The 19,341-nt window shown below is 38.7% G+C and overlaps 1 protein-coding gene across 11 annotated transcripts in view; it reads right to left on the reverse strand.

Moving 5' to 3' along the window:
• Positions 1–19,004, reverse strand: part of NFIB (nuclear factor I B) — a 234,496-nt gene extending 215,492 nt beyond the window's left edge. For 5 of the 11 annotated variants that reach the window (XM_030815228.1, XM_030815184.1, XM_030815144.1 and 2 more), the window contains exon 1: positions 11,339–11,906. In XM_030815228.1, coding sequence (XP_030671088.1) covers positions 11,339–11,906 — 568 coding nt within the window. Of the gene's footprint in view, positions 1–11,338; positions 11,907–12,269; positions 12,422–17,831 lie in introns of those variants that run through there. The other 6 variants (XM_003260428.4, XM_003260429.4, XM_030815159.1 and 3 more) reach the window with 2 other exon arrangements.
• Between the last annotated feature and the right edge of the window lie 337 nt (positions 19,005–19,341).

Here is a 19,341-nt window from a genome sequence, read left to right on the forward strand (position 1 = left end):
AAACAAAAAAAGCACAATCCCATCTAGCCACATCATCATCACTTCTGCCCAGACAAATCTAAAACGTAAGTGTAGTTCTCCCAAATGTTGGCAATTTAATTTTTTTGTACATGACAGTTTTACACTTTTATTGGAGTGCAGTGAATTACAAGAACTTGATAGGACACCCTTTATCCACACCAAAATTGTTATTTATTCAGAGAGCCACTAATAAAATTATTTGATTCCTTCCCTTCAAATATACCTAGATTGATCAATAAATTTATTCTCTGGTAAACCTGAGATTAAAAGTCTTCTAAAACCATACAATCATTCTAATGTAAATGTGTTTTAAAACTACACACAACTAGCTAACTTCATGTGCCTATAACAAGGAGTTTTCACTAATAAATATTTACGCACACTACAGTGAGCAGGACTTTGATTTTCTCTTTGGTATGTCTTGTTACCTGAGATAAATATGAACTAAATGATGACCCTCTGCTTCATATCCAGTCATTCCTTTTTTTCACTACTGGATAGTTTCCCTGGCAGTCTACATTATGCTGTTTTCCTTCATATGTAGCAGTAATTGCTATTATTAACATTATTGCTTTTACTTACATGAATTATTTCATTTAATCCTAAAGCAGCACAGTGAAGTAGGCATTTTAATCCTCGATTTACAAAACAGAAAAGCAAAGCACATGGAGCTTAAGTGACTTGACCAAGGTCACAAAGCAGATAAATGGCAGAGCCAAGACTAGAACTCAAAATGTCAAATTCTATGCACATGATTTTTGTTACAAAATGAATGTTTGGGTCTTCCCCAAATTCCTACGTTGAAATCCTAACCCCCAATCTGATGGTATTAGGAGGTGGGGCCTTTGGGAGATAATTAGGTCATGAGATTGGAGCTTTCATAAACGGGATTAGTGCCCTTATAAAAGAGATCCCAGAGAGCTCTCACTCTTTTGCTGCATGTACGGAAACAAGGAGAAGTTGGCACTGCCACCCGGAAGAGAGCCCTCGCTGGAACTTGACTGTGCTGGCACTCTGCTCCTGGGCTTCTAGCCTCCAGAACTGGGAGAAATAAGTTTTAGTGTCTGTAAGTCACAGGGTTTGTGTTATTTTGTTATAGTAGCCTGAACTAAGACATTTTCTGTGCTCTACAGAAATGGAAAAGGCAGAAGGGGGATATGCTCAACTTCTTAAGCAATTCAAAATTCAAAGCATGACAGAATATTTTAATTTGAATATTATTTACTCTTCAGTCTAAGAATAAGCCATCTTTCTTAAGTAATTCCTGCAAGATCTAAGCTCCGCCTTTCTCTTTTTCTTCTAACTTCACTTCTTCAACTCCCTACAACACGTGTGCATGCGCACACCCCCTGCTCCCTGCCCACACACACACCCAGGTTGGATAACACACAAATTGGACTAAGAACTTTAACTCAACAGGTGAGATCACCTTAAAATTCTTTCGATGTGGGAACTGAGGTAGACGTCTGGAGAAAACTAAAGAGATTTTTAAATCCTCTGGGCTGGTTGCTGTTCTCATACCACAGTCCCAATTGTCATCTGACCCCGTAGCCCACTAACCACATCTAAAGCCAACTCCACATTGGCGCTGTCCCTGAGGATGCTAATGAACCAGCAGAAAGGCAAAAGAGATATTTTCTATTCTAGACCAGTTTTTACAGGAGAAGAGAGAAAAACTGAGGCCATGGACTAAAATCAGATTCAGAGCATTTCATTCAACCTTCCTCCTTTGACCGCCATGATTCTGGATTATCAACATGATTCATTCTGAAAAGCATTTAAATTCCTTGATCTTGTGAACATTCCTGGGGGAAAAACAGTTTAAAATACAACAGTAACAAACAAACAAACCAGAAAGAAAGAAAAGAAAGCCTCTCACCTGCTATTTTCAGATATTTTTTAGATGGGAATACAGAAATCTACTGCTTTTTTCCAAGGTTCTAGCGCCTGTAGCACATTGTCTGTCATGTGTCAGTGTATCTACACACATGTGTAAACAGTACGCAACACGCAAGTAAGGAAATGTACATTTTAACTTAAACTTCCTTTTTTCCTCTAATAATTTAAAAATAAAATGTAACAGCTTGGATTTTCAATATTTAATCTGGCAAATATAGGAAAATCATGAACTATAATGTCATATTTGGCAAAGAAGAGTTTGGTAGGATAAAAATATCTGTGTTTTAACATTTTAGAAGGCTTTTCCAGTATTTTAAAAATAAAATTATTTCACTGCTTCAGAAGAGAAGAACGGAGGTAAAATTCGCTATTTTTGCACATGAGGTTTTCAGGAGAGTAGAAAAAAAACAATTTTTATATTCATTAAAATAAATAGTTATTTTTACATGCTGGCAAAAGTCCCCACAGAAATAAAATCTTCATATTTACTAATGGTTCTCTACTATGTCATGAAATTCAGCTATTTAAGTCACAAAAGATAGGATTCCCTTAAAACTATAACATAAGATGGTATATATAAAGTTACAACATCACTCGTTTGTAAAAAAAAAAAAAAATTTTGGTTTTACCCTACATGTTTAGTATACAGATTTTTTCAGTACTAGTCAAAGATTTATAGTGTTAAGTTCAAAAGTCAGTTGTTTTCACATCGGTAACCAAAAGCATAACTAAATTTCCCACTTTTACCTCATATTATGACAATAAAATATTTTTATTGTAGCAGCTGAAAATGCTGAAAAGTAATTATTAAAGAAACCATAAATATAGAAAGTTGAAAAGTCAACCTCAGACGAGTGTGGAAAAGGAAATTGTGATATGCACCATCATAAAACACAGAAACTGAAAATCTAAGCAGAAAAGACCTAAAGCCCTCCAAATGCCAGAATACTATGCCCCACCTCTTGTAGCAAGGAGGGCTGCAAATTTGTCCCCATCACTGTCAGCAAACAAAAGAAAGTCACTTCTACAGCCAGACCACGTCAAACAGAAGATGTAGCTACTGCAGAGGGACGCCTTGAATCCACTGGTGTGTAAAGTAAGGGCTTGGGCCTTTTTGTCAGCTATTACCATTAAAGAATAAGAGGAAACAGTGACATTATTACACAATAGAAAGGTCAAACAGCTTGCAGCCATTCCATGACCCAAACAAGTCAAGGTCAAGGGATTCAGGTAGCAACTTAGCCAGGGCATAAGTTACGGTGCAAATGAATTGTTTTAACACATCAGCTTTGGTCAATTAAACCTAACAAGGCAAGTTGCATCACGTAGCAGGGTTCCTGACACCAAGGCCAGAAGCTGAGACCGACCTCATAAAACAAGGCTTTTAACATAGCATAGCAAATTTAAGGTAATCCATCCAGAAACTGCAGATGTCGGAATAATAAAATCCAAGTTGTCCTACGAAGGAACATTTTTTACACTTCAGAATTCACTAATAGAGGGGTACAGACTTCATATTGACATATTATTAGCATAGGCATAAATGTGATCCCCCACTCACATGAATTACAGAATATACCCTACTTCAAACAACTTTTTCCTAATATCTGTGCTCATGATGAGATTTTTTGTCCCAAGCTCTACCATTCCCTGTTAGCATCAATACATTTATCCATGTATTTTTTTCAAATGAGTATGAAAAATCAGGTTTTTTAAAAAAAAAACAGTTCATCTTCATTCAGCATGAGAATATATATGTGTCGCTTAATATTAATGGATGCTTGTTAAATGCTTTTATGTAGCTTTATGAGACGTGTATTTCAAAATTCAATGAATACTATGAAGTTGACTATTTTGAGAAATAGACTATTTTGAATGGAGTTGAAGCTAACTAAAATTTTAAAACTGCATGTATTTAACATGAAATAATGCTTTTCTTAAAGGTAATTCTTATTTTATTTCTCACTTGTTTAAACAAATTCCATTTTCAACTGGTTTATGCTTCATCAATAACTTATTACATGTTCTGAACTGCCTTAAAATAGGATTCTGAAAATACACAACCTCCAGGCAACTTTTGATAGTAAAACTACTTCATCCATCACCCCATATTTTTAATTATATAGTCCTTGTTCAGAGTTCTTTAATTTGTCAGTGATTCATCAATGCTGTCCTGTTCAAGCTATCATCATAAACAGAATATGTGTATCTAAGTGTTTTATTATAAACAATATAGTTATGCATGTAATCATCTGCTTTCCCATTTTAGAACAATTAAATTTTGAAGATTTTTTTAAAATGTGTGGCTTTCAATTCAGCCTCAAGGACTTTCCACCTCACTGGTTAGCCATTTCTTCCAATTTTCTGAATAATGTAACAACCAAAAAGCCCAACCATTCAAGTCCTATTAGTCTCACATCCTCTAACGTTCAATCTAATACAAGCTAATCCTACAGACTCACTCCTTACTACACGCACTTAGTTTTCACAAGTTCTCTGCAGTTTGATGATTTATTCTCTATGCCGAATTCTAACAACTAAATTCAGTTAAATTAACCGCATCACATAATTAGAGTTCAAGGTCACAGGAATTTACTTTAAAATGAGACGACATACCACGTTGCCACAGAAAAGTGAGCATGATCAGAAGGAAGCGTCTCTTCTTGCTATGCTTGGCACCGGGGCATGCGGCCGTAATAACTCAAGTTTCCGATCGCATAACCACTAGTCCTTGAGATTTCTAAAATTATTCCTCCTTCACAGGGATGGAGGGAAAAAGGCTGGAAAACTTGCTTTGAACATTATGTTGGCTAATCATTTGCTCCGCCATAGCACATACATAGGAAAACCCCTTAAGTGTCGCAAGTTCTACTTTCATCAACTTCAAGCTAGAAAATGCTATTCTTTCATAAACCAAAGAGAAACATTTACCCAGAAGCTAGTTTCAGAGCCAGGGATCGCCTTTGCCCATTATTTTCAGGTATTTAATAATTGACCATTTTAATGAGTGTTTCATATGCTCTTTGCACTCTTTGCAAACTTGGAGCTTCAAACAAAGCAATAACTACTTCTTTGATTATAAGTCCATTATCATGTAAGCCACCATGATAACAGAAATGAAAACTAACTTATCTCCATTTTTAAGAAATCCTGTGAATTCTGACATAACCTCCCGTTGGGTCCCTCTCTCTTCAGGTGCTGAAATTCTAACTGGCCAGCAGTGATGGCAAGAGTGCTAGTGTCAGAAAGCAAACAGTTTTATATATCCTACCAGTCTAGTTTTTCAGTTTAATCTGGCTGACTGAGAGCTTATGAGGAGAAAGACCTTACTAAATTGGGTATCTTGGATTGCTGTTTCAAATTTTAAGTGCCAAATTCAAAAGGAAAAAGTTAATGGAGGATTACAACTTTAACTTCCTTATGACAGCTTCTTCCTAAATTCCAAATTTAGGTAAAAACAAGTAAGTAAATGAAAAATCCTACCAAATCTATTACAAATCTTTACGTTTGGAAGTGCTTCTTAGGTACTACTTTAGAAAACAGTAACTTTAAAGAACTAAAGCTGCAGCAATAGATGGCCTCTCTAAATGGCTTCTACCCAGCTTTAAGTCTCCAGGCACAGACACTATAACTGTGCCTATCAGGAAGGCATTCTTCAGGAGACCTGACCATCACTCCTGTCACTGCAATGCACAGTCCTCTCCAATTACCATGATTCTCGAACAATGCATATTATGTTGGTTCTTACAAATACGGAGATATTTGGAATTATTTTACCACACAAGAGACATCGTGCACTAAATTTGTAAATCCAAATACATCATCTAAATATTTTTCATTGGAAAATTTGTAGTGCTGTATATACAGGGTGGGGGGAAGGATGACTAATGCTGTCAGTAGAATATTTTACCAACCTTTGCTGCCTCCAGAAAGCGGGGTACTATATATTTTTAAATATTTTAAAATCGTAATTGATGTAACAAATAAGCATCCCATCCCTCCCTCCCTCTCTCCTTCTCTCCCCCCACCCTTCCCTTTGAAAAATGAGATCATATTAACTGCAATGCAAGAGCTTAGTTTGCCATATCGGAACACAGATGCCAAGCTTCCCCAGCTGGCAACTGGGGCCTCAGAGTTTAACTCTTAAATTGTCTGTTAAAGCTATCTTGTGGCAGAGACCTCATGGCATAGAGGGTGAACTTCTGGTGGGAGACTGTGTTTTCCTATCAGTGAGAAAATTGCTAAGTATCTTATCTCACAATATATGTTCCCACAAAGGTCTCATTAAGCCTAGGAGCAAGACATGCCAATAAGAGCCCTTCTTTATCTTGTGAATTGTGTATGAGCCAGAATGCAAACAAATGTGCACTAGAGTTCACAAGTTCAGTCAAGGACAAGTTGCTAGATGGGAAAACTTAACAGTGCTCCCCTAAATCAAACATGCATACCAAGTATTTCTCCTACACACAAACTTTTATGCTCCCAGAGCATTTCACAGTGCAGACACACCAAATCATCCTAGAGAGCAGCCTCATTTTAATCAATTATGAAAGCTTATTTTTTCCCATAATGGGAAATACCTGCAAATGAAGTGAAATCTATTAAAATGTTAAAATACACTGCCAACTTGCAAACAATTATCTACTTAAGCTTTTCATAAAGAAATAATTGTTACCCAAAAGGATTCTGAAATTCAGTAACTGTAGGAAGAAAATAATTCTTAGCATTTACTTCCTCACTAATGATATGTGACAACCAGGAAGGCTTCTATTTCAAAAACGATAATAATGATTACGACTTCCCCTGTAAACAAGTCACATTTTTCACAACTTCAAAATGTACTTCAATTATAATAACATTTAACAATAAAGCAACAAAAGTGGCCATCCAACAATACATCATAATTTTAAGGGTTCAACAAGGCTAAAGGAAACCACTTTTTCAGGATAGCAATGAGGTTTCTGGGCTCTCTTTAACACTCCAAAACATGTTTAATAAGAGTGCAAAGTACAGTCCAAAAATCAGTTAGGCTGACTCATTTTAAACCCTAATCTGTTATAAACACGACAACAGTTGCTATCTCTTGAGATCTTTAAATGTCTTGGTGTGTTGTGACCTCTCTCTTCAAAATGCTTTCCTGCCTCAGAGAAAGGCCAATCCCACTCCCGCCCCCCACTCCCACCACCACCACCACCCCCTTCTTTTTTTCCCCTTCAGACAGGACACAGTCTGGCAACTCAAGGCCTCCCATAGGCCAGACTTCCTTCTGTGCAGCCCTTTGGGTAGAACTGCTAATCCTTCTTATTAATTAACGAGATAAGGGTGGCTAACTGAAAAGCAATATTAATGCTAACTATCTAGGAAACTTTAACCAAAATTATTTTAGGCTTTTGGTTGATTTTCCCAGTGTACAAAATTGTGCACTGAGAATTTCATAACAGTGTGGTGCAGAATGGAGAAATTCCAGAATGACTGATTTTACATCAGACCTTAACGCATAGGTCTCCTCTTTAAAGTTTTCTCTCTCTCTTTTTAAACATGTATTCTGTTACACATTTCTAACTAGAGAGGAAAAATGAAGTCCTCTCAAAATGTTACTATAAAATTTGCAAGAGTGGCAAGTGAGGGAACTAGAAATTGCATAACAAATAAGCAGTGATGTGACTGAGAGCAACAGTCAGTCATAATGAATGCATCACATATCAGTACGTTAGGTTTGTCCTCCACACACTTGTCATAGCACACCCTGCATCCTATAGAACACTTATATCCCAGGAAGGTGTGTTGTGCGAGGCTTGCCTGGTTTTTGTTCGGTTTTGTTTTTGCTTTGCTTTCACGAATGCAGTAACAAAGACAATATGGGGAATAGATAACACCTGCCCAAGAATCACTGGACATCTTTAATATCTTTGGGAAAATAGATACCATTTAGAGCTATTTTTTCTTTAATCTGTCACAATTTTTTTAGACAAAACCTAAAAAAAGGAAGAGTTTTATATTAGCTAAGATTTGCTGCAGCAAACAAGCAAGCAGCTTTCATTCAGGGATTGTCAAAAACTTTCCAGTGTGCCCACTGCAATGCGGATGCCAACCAACGAATCAAAGGCATTCAGCAACTAGACAAAGAGGGTCTGATGCCAACCTCGGTGCCACTGGCAACCATTATTGGCATCAAACACAGTGTCTGCCTTTTTTTTCCCCCTCGCCTGGCACTTCACAAACAAAATGGCGGTTCTTGTAGCAACGAAACAGCCGAAGCGCAGCCCTCTGAATCAATAACATCAAATGATTTTATGGATTTAAACGCAGTTACTCCCAAATGATGTGTACATTTTAGGTGAAGTGCAGGGAGGCATTTAATTTTATAAATAACTATACTGAACATCAGCCTTTGCTAATATAAGGAAATAGCAAAATGGACTGAATTGCGGTCAACCAGACTATATGCATAGTAGCTGAATAACAAAGAGATTTAGCTTTAAAGAAAATACTGCCTCATGGCCATGTGATGCAAAAGTCTAATGAACTATATATCAAAAATGATTTCAAAAAGCATAAATTTGTCCCCAAACCATATCAGATGCAGATGTAGCACTATAGCTTGTGTCAAAGCTCTAGTAACTCTTCCCACATTTCAGAAAGATGAGGCTGCTGGGCATGAAGAAGGAAAAAAAGTGTGGGTTGAACCCAAAGAGAAGGAGGGAAAAAGAAAAGCAAAGGAAGTTGGTCAACAATGAAACTTTAGTACATGTTGGTCTTTATTTCATCTTCCAGAAGAGATGCAGTATGTGATCCCGTATAAATAACCAAGAGGACTATTGACATTTCTAGATCTGGAAATTGTCAATATATTGTAACATCACTCCACACTGCAATGCGGATGCCAACTAACAAATCACAGGCATCCTGAGCTAAACAAAGAGGGTCTGATGCCAATCCTGGTGCCAGTGGCAACCATCTTTGGCATTCTCTCTGTTCTTTCTCATGTTTTTCTCCCAGTCATTTAGAAGTGGGGAGAGAGAAAAAGGGGGAAACGTAATTTTGTTGCTCTTTCTGCTGCAAACATTACATTTCTCTTTTCTGATTTTTCTTTCGTGTTTTCCTTTATACTTCTTTACCTGATTTATAAAACAGACTTAGGTGAGTTATCATGTACTTAGAAGAGAAATAAAAAGTCATCACTCGCGATATGCAGCCCTCTGACTGACTAGAGAACTATCTTTTAAAATTTGCCTTCTTTAATCAATTGCGCTACAAAATGACATGATTAACCTACACTTGACAAAGAAAAATATATAAATTTTGAAAAGGGGAAAACGCAAAAGCATCCTGATGTGAGTTTTTCAAAGGAAGAACCAACAGATGTTAAGAGAAGATGACGCACTGGCAGGTAGCAGAGGTTACAAGTTAGATGCACAACATAAAATAATGAAAAGTTCTTACAATAGAGATTGTTGAAACAACAACAAAATCAATGTTTTATCTAAAACCACGGTCCCTTACGAGTTGCTTAAAACTTTATGGTTATCATGACCAGTGGTGCAACACGGAAGGCATTTATGCATTTTTTTTTCTTTTTTCAATCTATCTTTACAAATCTTTATTGTCAGTTCATCAAAACTAAGAGAGCTGGCTCCCTGCCCCAGGAGTAAATGTGCATGCAGGCAGGCACACCTCAAAACCTAGCCTTCAAGCAACTTAAAATGTGAGCAGTAGTGAAGTGGTTGCAAATCTTCCCTCCCTGTACTAAAAAGTTACATGACCCACTTTTTGAAACTTTACTTCCATCCTTGCCTTTCACAACACAGTTACAACACATTTATAGTCAATCCAACACATATATACAGCCCACCTTAAAGTGTCACCTCCTAGACATCTGTCAATCAAATAAGTGTCATGTGTTACTGAGTTTTATTTTAGGACACATGGGACAAAAATATTCTTTTCCCCAAACCATCATTATTTGGACTGTGATTCTTAAATGCATGGAAATATTAAATGCGATGTTTCATTTTTTCAGGAAAAGGTAATATTTCTAAAAGTGCAATGTCCGACACAATTATTTAAAATCAGACTAAAAATTCTAAAATGACACTTAAGCATATCTCCAAAGCTACAAGAAAATCAAGACAAAAAGCACATAGTGAGTGCCTAGAATTCAGAGTCAAAAAAGTAATTTTGATTTTTTTGAATAATAAAGCTCATAGCAGTTTATTAAGTCCCACATTTATATAACAAACATCAGATAACAGTCTGTCACCTGGCTATCTGCAGGCCATTTTTCCTCCCACCAGGCCAAGTTTGGAAATGACCTACCATCTGTGACAGTTCAAACTTCAGTCTACTTTTGGTATGCTGCTTTGTAAAATGATTGTTTTACTATGGATTGTTGCTAATGCAAGGACATCTATAACTTGATGCACTTATTTGAAGAAAAGAAATTCTTACCTACTTAAGGAAAATATATTAAGAAAAATAAAAATAATAAACATTTCATTAACTCAAATATTCAGTAATAACATCATCTTTTTTCATTATTTAGGCAACATTTATACCATTCTCCTTATCAGGTATTTTAAATAATAGGTATGGTATGCGGTTTCGGTATTCTTTTTAAGATTTGTTTTAAACCAGTGTAACCAGTCCACTTTCTGTTTTTGTTCTGTAAGTAGCGCTGCGACTGTCCTCCTCGGTAAGTTTTATGAATTTACATACAAGTAAACTAACATTATTAAGTGTTCCCAAGTAACTCTGGGAACATATTATAAATAATTTAAATAATAACTCAATTCCATTTAATCGACAGTGAATATTGCACAATCAAAAGTGATGACAGAAATATTAAAATTAAGTAAATCTAGGTCTACGTAAGATATACTTTTTGATATTATCTATCTTAAGCATTTTGTAATAGTAAACATTAGTTCTATTTTCAGTGCAATAACACTAAATTCATAAACAAAGTCCCTCTACCTCATTAATTAAAAAGGTTAATACAAAAATTATTTAGGATGGTTTGACTATTCCTAAATAAAGTTACATTTTCAAATCAGGAAAAGATTACCAGATTAGATGCAAAAATGTAGCCTATGACAGAAAGTATAGTGTAATGAACTATATTTGTTAGACTACCCTATGTCTTTGAAAAACAGTATTATTTTAAAGATACTTGAAAACGCACCTCTTTGTGGTCTTTCTTAAATATCCAAGCCTATCCAGGTATGAAAGCTCCGTGTCTATTTACATGGCTCACACATGGCAGCAGACATGTGAGTGAAAGCGGACACCCTACTGTACCCAGAGAGGGTGGAGGATATCTAGGGGCCTTGAGGAACATCTAACTCAAGCCAGATACTCTGTCTACGGAGATTTGTGGGCGGTGTTTGCCGTGCTAGAAAAAAGAACAATCTGCTCCTACCTTGCTCCTGCACGTAGTATGCCAAAAACAAATCAAGCTCCTTAACTGATACTGTGATATGATGTGGCTGGACACAAAGTGCTGGGTTTGTGCAATGTGGGGATTTCATGAGCCGCTCTCCATCGGTACTTTCCAAGGGGATGCCTTTGAACAGGATCACCATGACTAGATCCAGACGCCAGACTTTGTCTGCCTGTCGCAGGCAGTCGATTCTCCTAATCTTACCCTTCTGGTCGGGATTGGATAAGACACAGCACGGGTGCTTCTTGCCAGTTACGGTGAGCACAAAGTCCTCTCGATACTCCTGGCGAATATCTTTGCGCAGTTTGGCAAGGAGCCTGGATGCCCACTTCTGTTTGATTTCAGGCTTTTCACTGAGAAGCTCATCTTTGACTGCTCTTTCTTCATCCTTTGACATTCGCTTCTCATGCTTTTTAAAGTACTTGCGTTTTCGAGCCTGCAGGTTGAACCAAGTATAGGCAATTGCACGGACATGTGGAAGAAGTGCCTCGATGAATGGGTGAAATTCATCCTGTGGAAGACAGAGGGGTGAGGAAAAGATGTGCATAGTCAGTTTCATTTTAAAAGCTCAAAAAATAAGAAAATAAGACCACAACCAGTTTCCGATTCAGTACAAAAAGTTATACATGAAAATAACATTCCTTTCTTATTTAAAATTATCAAAATAACAGGACAAGAAGAAAGTAAAGTATGCCCAGCTGTCCCCTTTCCACCAAAATTCACAGGTCAATTCTCCCTCCTATAAAGAAAATAAGGTTTATATTTTGTATTACACTCTGGCCCCATCCCCCTTGTTTCCACCCCAATGCCATGCATTCTACATTCTTTAAAATATATGCAACTAACTAAGGTGCTTGGCACCTAATATAATATTTCAATATTTGATTGACCAACTAACACTATGCAGTACCATTTTACAAAGAACACAGTGAGATTTTTTTTTTAATCGGAGTAGAGCTGTTCAGAAGGCAGGAGCGATGCCACAGTTCATTTCTCTTCTCTGTGGCACAGAAACACAAAGCATATAGATGCTCAGTGTAATGCCACACAGTTCCCGCTTTTGGAGCATGCTCTCAGCAAGAGGCTGCTGGTGGCACAAAGAGCATGCGCCATTAAACTTGATCCATTTTCTTATCAAACATCCAACATTCCAACACTGAAACAGCACCATTCCAAAAGTGGTAACTAGAGAAACCGGTATACAGTGAGGGAAAGTGGGCAAAGGACACAGCTCGTCATATCAGTGTCCTGAACAGAAGGTTTCCATACTTTGAGCAGTGCATTCTCTCCCCACACTACCAACGCCAGCTCCCAACACACACACACACACACACACACACACACACACACACACACTTGCACTCTCCTGCTTTCTCACACACTCTTGCATTTTTAAATAGAAGTTTTCAAACTTGAAAACAAAAATTACATGAATGTTCTTCCATCAGCTTCCCTATAGAATACGCAGCCGCACAGAGTCCGTTAATTTGTTCACCGATCACATGAGTATAGCAATTATTCTAAACCTCTTAAAAATCAATCCGAGGTGAACAATGAAAAATGGCAACTTGGCACCAACTTTACATTCTTTGTGTCTCTGCATGCTGTGGTGGGGTGACACTGCTGGTCAGTTACTGCTTTTGTGGAATCTATACAATTCATTTGCCATGTAGATGAATTATGGGTGCATATATGCATGTGCATGTGAATTTGCTGATACATAGATTACAGAGTAGGAATCTTTTGAATTAAGTAGTTTACCTTTAGGCTCCTGCATTTTTCCTGCCTGTTTCATCCAAGCCTTTTTTTAAGGGAGGGGATCAGTGAGGAATGGTGGATAATCTTTATCTACAGATATTTCAAGTTACTTCCCAGTGCAGTCAGTTTCATTACTTCCTGATTTAGGTAAAACCTGTCTTATAAGCTTAGGCCTATTACTGTTCAAAGAGAAAGAGCTTAACGTCCTGTGCATGCACACCGTATGTACGCAATAAGCCAAGATTTGAAGCAAATGAGAACTTCCACCACCACTTTTCTGATCATATTGACTATATTGTCAGCCCAACTACAAAATAACTCTGATTGTATCCCAAGTTAGAATTTACATACTCATGTTAATCACCCTGATCTATGTGGAATAAATTCTATTTAACAGCAGACTGACTCATTCCGTTAGGTAAATATGATGAAAGTACAACTAATGACTCTTTAACAAAGAAGGTGTCAAAAATCCAATATAGATATGAATGCATTTTGAAGAAGAAATTCAAAGTTTTAATGCTACAGACTGCAACATGTTAGCTGTTTGCACTTCAGATATGGAAGGAGTACATGTCCCATCCAATCAATAATGTAGTTATCAAGTGTTCTAACATTACTGTAAGTGTTCCTTCACCAGAATAAGTATGAATCAAAATTTTATAACAATACAGAATGCTGATGATTACATCACAGCATGAGGCATAACCAAATGCCATAGAGGAAATCATTAAACCGATCAGTAGTTTCCAGCAGAGATTTGAACAATTCAGTTACTATGCGAGCACATTAAACTAGGCCATGGAAAGAGTTAAACCACAATCTGTTCTTTGTGTGGGAAGGCAGCCCTGCTCACAGCAACCACATCCCATGATAAGACCTCCCTATCTCCATACACTTTCTGATGCCATGCTTTTAGCTTTCACTGTAACTACAAAAACTTTGTTTATCCCCTTTAGGAATATATGCAAAAGGAAAGCCTGCTCAGGAAATGTGGACTTAAATGTGCTTTGGAAACTCACTTCCTATAATCTTTTACTATGATTTATTGATATGACTAAAAAACACACTTATATGCACTCATAAACTAAAACCTGGAGAATGTAAAGAGCACATGAGGTGAAGTGGGTGGGCTCTGTCTCACTCATTTTACCCTTGCCATGCTTTTTAAAGTGCGATATTATTTTACAAATATTAAGCCATGTGGTAACACGTAAGTACTTATGCCTTAAGTACTATGTTCAGTGACATTTCATTTTCTTATAAAGACATCAAACACAGTTTTGATTAAATTTGTTTGAGTTTCAATATTTGATTATAAATATAATCTATCACGCAAGAAAGCTCAAAATTTTAATGAGTTATTTTAAACAACCAAAATTCAAATTTGAAGGTTGAATTTGAAAATTCTTAGCAAATGCACATAGTTTTTAAACGTTCCTTTGAGTTTGCTGTCAATGCTGGCAAATACTGTTTTAAAACATGCTTTTTTTTTGAGAAATAAAAGTAGCTAACTTTCTCAGGCTGCCAATTTGCCTTATTGATATCATTCAAGGTTTCACTATTATGTTAATTCAAGTGAAGCACTTATTTGACAAGGGGACGTATCCTCCAAAAATGACTGTAAGTTGAGGTTTGCTATAAGTCACATATATTTCTGTATTAACATGCCTAAATGTCATCTCCCAAGTGTGACTATTGCCTAATGCTGAGTAGCACTAGAGTCTTAAAGATTATGAGTGACATGAATATGGAACATAGTAACTGTCCTGATACAAAAATATTTTTTAAAAGGTGATTAAGGTTTTCAAATATCCTAACTAGCAGTGAATTATTACAATAACATTAAGCAATCATAAATTTTTTTAAAAAGCAAAACATATAAGTGATTTAAAATCAAACAACTGTATACAAAGGTAATATGCAACTTTGCTCTTTCAGAATTTTTAGTAAAATGCATTGATGTTCAGTAATTCTCTTTTAAAACTTCCTTTAGTTGAACTAAATTGACAAAGTAAATAACAAAGTTACAAATTTCAGATATAAAAGGAAAGAGTCTTAATTCCACTAGGCATATTTATTTTTCTTCCGTTTCCATGAAAGGGATGGATAATTTAGGCCAACATAGAGGTAGAAGAGTAAATACTAGGTGCTCTTGGCGCATTGCTATATAACAACAAATCATGCAAAAAATGTACCTAAAGAACTTAAAAGCAACGAAAGAAAAATATATTTAATGCCATCATGCCAATTGAAAGTTATATTATTAATGATTTACATTATTTTTAAACAAATATGAAATCATATATGATAGTTCTTAATTTTTCTTTTATATCTGATTTATACTGGTGTATAAATATTGGTTATTGATGTGCTGATTCTGTAGCATATTATTTTGCTAAACATAACATTTAATGGTAGGTCCTTTTAAATTAAGATTTTTTTTCTAAAACCTAGATACCTTATTGCAACAATTGAGATACTTTTAAAAGTTTATAACCAATTAAGAATGATACTCTATTTTGCAATTTACATGTCCTGAGACATGTTTTTCTACAGCTACTAGGCTCTTGTGATACAAAACTACTGATCTGATACAAAAGTGACACTATTAATGTGGCCTCACTTTTGTAACACCTACATTACCTGCAAAGTCACATGGAGCTTAGTGAAGTGAAAATTCTTAAGCTAAAATTCCTTCCCTGGTATAGGCCTTGTTTTAATACATAAGCCTAGACTTATATTATTAAAATAGTAGAGAATATTAGTCATCACAAGTTATTGTTGTTAAGTATGTATCTTTGAATACTAATGCGATAGCTGAATGATTATGCTGTATATGATCCCAACATTCCATGTCTCAATGCTGCAATATTATTTTTAACTTATACAAATTAAGATAAAACTAGTGACTTTTCAATACATATTTGGAGGAGACTAAAAATGCAATGTAATTGCTAGCAATGTTTCTGAAAAGCTGATGCTAGAAATATAGAGAAATGCACAATTATTCAATCTTTTACAGGTGAGAATAAGTGATGCTATACCCTGTAAGTGAAAATCTTGCTTTGATTTGTTTTATTTGATCACGGTGTAAAAATAATATCAAGTTAACAGCTTATCAGAAAGAGAGAAAAATATATCCAGCTGATGGGTAATATTAATGGTAACTTTTACAAGTAAAGGCAATTCGTTATACCTGAAACAGTTTCATCATATTTATTGGCTATTATCATTCATGGCTTTTAAAATACAAATAGCTCAGCAACTCATTTTTCCAGTTTTGTTAAATTAAAGTACATGTTTACTTGCCGAAAATAGCCATATCTAAGTTAATCATACTCAGATGCCAAACAAAATATAAACAATAAAAAATGTGTCAGCCAAAAAGCTACAGGACTGTATCCAATCACTGAATAAGCCTTATCATTGTTTTCATCTTCATTCACAATTTATGAATGCCTCAGTCCTTTTGAATCACAATGGCTTCTAATTGTCATACAATTGAAATCTTAATTATTTGTCCATTATAAAAATGCATCATCATGATATTAGATATTTTTAAAATTTTAACACGCCCAAGACTGGCTGACACTTCTTTAAATGACTAGTTTTTATGGCAATGTCAAAGAAAATAGTTACCAATTACCAATGGTGACACATCTTCCTAAAAGCTGAAACAAGCTGCCCCATACCTTTAGAGGTTTAAAATACTGCCTCAAATAACAGTTCTGGGCTAAGATATTTTAGTTACTTTGTCAGTTGTTAGTTCCCTGGGCAGCGATGAAAACTGCCCGCAGGTAAGTCTGTTCGGTCTCGCCACTTTTCTATTTGACCGTCTGGCTTAAAGTGATATAAATCGTGTTTTTAAAAAGTATAAAACCAGTGTTTTATTTCATAACATTATTCCTAAGGTCTTAGGACAATTCTCAAAGTAGAAAAAAAATGACCTTACTTTTACCAGCATTACTTAAAATGCCTTACGAGCTACGCCCAAATATCCTCAAATGAACAGGTTTCCACAAAAGGAACATGTTCTAAAACTCCTTAACAATCACCGAGACCAACTGACTCGTGTCAACGTAAATACTGCCTTTGTGGTGCGGTCACTAGAAACCCCAAAGTGTAGCGGGTCACTATGGACCAGGGTTTCAGGTCCCCAAATAAAGCAAAGGAATGGGTCCCCGGACCACAACCTCCGACTCGCTTCGTCGCCCGCCCACCGCCTGCAGCGGAGTCCAGCGGCGCCCACACAGACTCGTGCTACAGTCCCCTCGCCCAAGTTCACTGGCTGTTTTTAAAAGCTTAGTCCCCCGTAAAGTCCTCCAAAGCCCGAATCCACCTCAGCGCGCGAGCTGCTGAGAGGGGCTACGGGCACCCAGGGCGGGGATGCCGCACCACAACGGGCACTTGAGGGGCCGCACGGGGCCTCGCACTTACAGGTCCCGGCCCTGCCCACCCCCGGCGGCCTTGCCCGGCCCAGCGCCCGCGCTCCGTGCCCAGGGCGCGGGGCTGGGCGCTCGCAGTGGCCGTGGGCGAGGGGCCGCTCTCCGGCTCCCACGCCGCCCCGCGACGCCCGCTGCAACTCCGGGCCACTTCTCCAAGGGACGGGGATGTGCGGAGGTTAACTCAAGCCGCTAATTGTCCGCAACAAAACAAAACAAAGGCATTTCGGGCCAGAGAGAAAGCTCGAGAAAGCGACCGAGACATGTACCTGAGTGAGACAGATGGGAGAATACATCATGACTTCGCCTTAAAACGCACTTTCCCGGAGATGCCCAAGAAAATCTTCGAGAAGCAAGAATTTCATCTATTCATTTTACAGTCATCTGAGCCCCGCGATGCGATCAATCAGGACGGGGCTCTGCGCTGGATCACCGCAACTTCACAACAGACCCAGTCCTCCTTAAATAGCCAAAGATTCAAGTTCACTCGGCGTGCTAGATTTCCAGGGGTGAAATCCAATCTACACTTTTAACCCTCTTGCAGTCCGAGCGCGCTGGCCGTGCTTGCCGAGGCCGCCGCCGCCGCCGGTGTTGGCTGCTTTTCGCCTGGGTTTGGGGATTTGTTTTCTATTTTGCAGTTGTTGTTGTTGTTGGGGGGTAGGGGGTGCGCGAAGGTTCGGTGTGGGTTGGATTGGGGTGGTGGTTGGTGGTAAAATGCTTTTTCAAAAAAGGCGGGGAGGGGGGCGCAGGAGGGCGAGCGGACGGGCGGGAGGGAGAGCGGGGAGAATGTGTCACCGCGCTGGGAAAGTTCAAGGTTACAGCCCCAAGCACTGCGGCAGGATCCCGGAGTGGTGATCGCAGGCGAAACTTTGCCGCGAGCCGACCATGTGTGTGCGCGAGGGGCAGCGTGAGCGAGTGCGCGCGGGTGGCGGGGCGCGCGCGGGAGAGGGCCGGGGTGGGGGCGGGGTGGGGTGGGGGAGAAGGGAGAGGCCGGGGTGAGGGAGGGGGCGCGAGCGCTGATCTCTGGGGCGGAAGAGGCTCGCGGCGCGTGGTCCCCGGCAGCAGCCGCCGCCGCCGCCGCCCGCGCCGGGTCTTCGGCGCCCGACCGCCTGCCCGCCCGCCTCGCCCCGCGTCTGACCCGGCCGAGCGTGGAGGCTGCTGTTGCCGCCGCTGCCCAGAGCCCAGGGGTACCAAAACGATCTCCTGAAAAATTCCAAATGATAAATCCCGCTCTCCCGCTCGGCTCCAAACTCCTCTCTTTTCTGCTCTGGGCTCTTTTTTTTTCCCTCCCTCTCTTGCTTTCTTTCGTTGCAAAACTTGGAAGTTGAAAAATTCACCGGTTCCACCCTCTGGACCCCGCTCGAGCTCTCTCCAAATCAGACTTAAGGATTGTTTTATTATTTAATTACACAATCATCGCTTTACTCCTCCTCCTGCAAACGCGCATTCCTTTTGCACCAGCCTCTCCACACCCCCCGCCCCCCACCTTCCTCCTCCTCCTCCTTCTTCTCCTTCTCTCCCCCCACCTCTCCCTCATTTGTTAAAGGTATCCTACCGGTGCCACAGAACCATGACTTTTTTTTTTTTCCAAAATAGCTCTTCTTTCCGCTGCCCTCCCCACACCAGCACACACATACACACCCCCGAAAACCCGCCCTGGAAGAGGTATTTCGGTGCTCGCTGCGGACTCTTTAAGCCGCGGGAACATCCGAGTGGGAGAAGCACTGAACCGGTCTGAGCCCGAGAGAGGAACGAGTGGAAAATTCCCTCACACCCAGG

Source organism: Nomascus leucogenys, chromosome 1a (genome assembly GCF_006542625.1).
Source record: "Nomascus leucogenys isolate Asia chromosome 1a, Asia_NLE_v1, whole genome shotgun sequence".
In the NCBI taxonomy this organism is placed as follows: Eukaryota; Metazoa; Chordata; class Mammalia; order Primates; family Hylobatidae; genus Nomascus; species Nomascus leucogenys.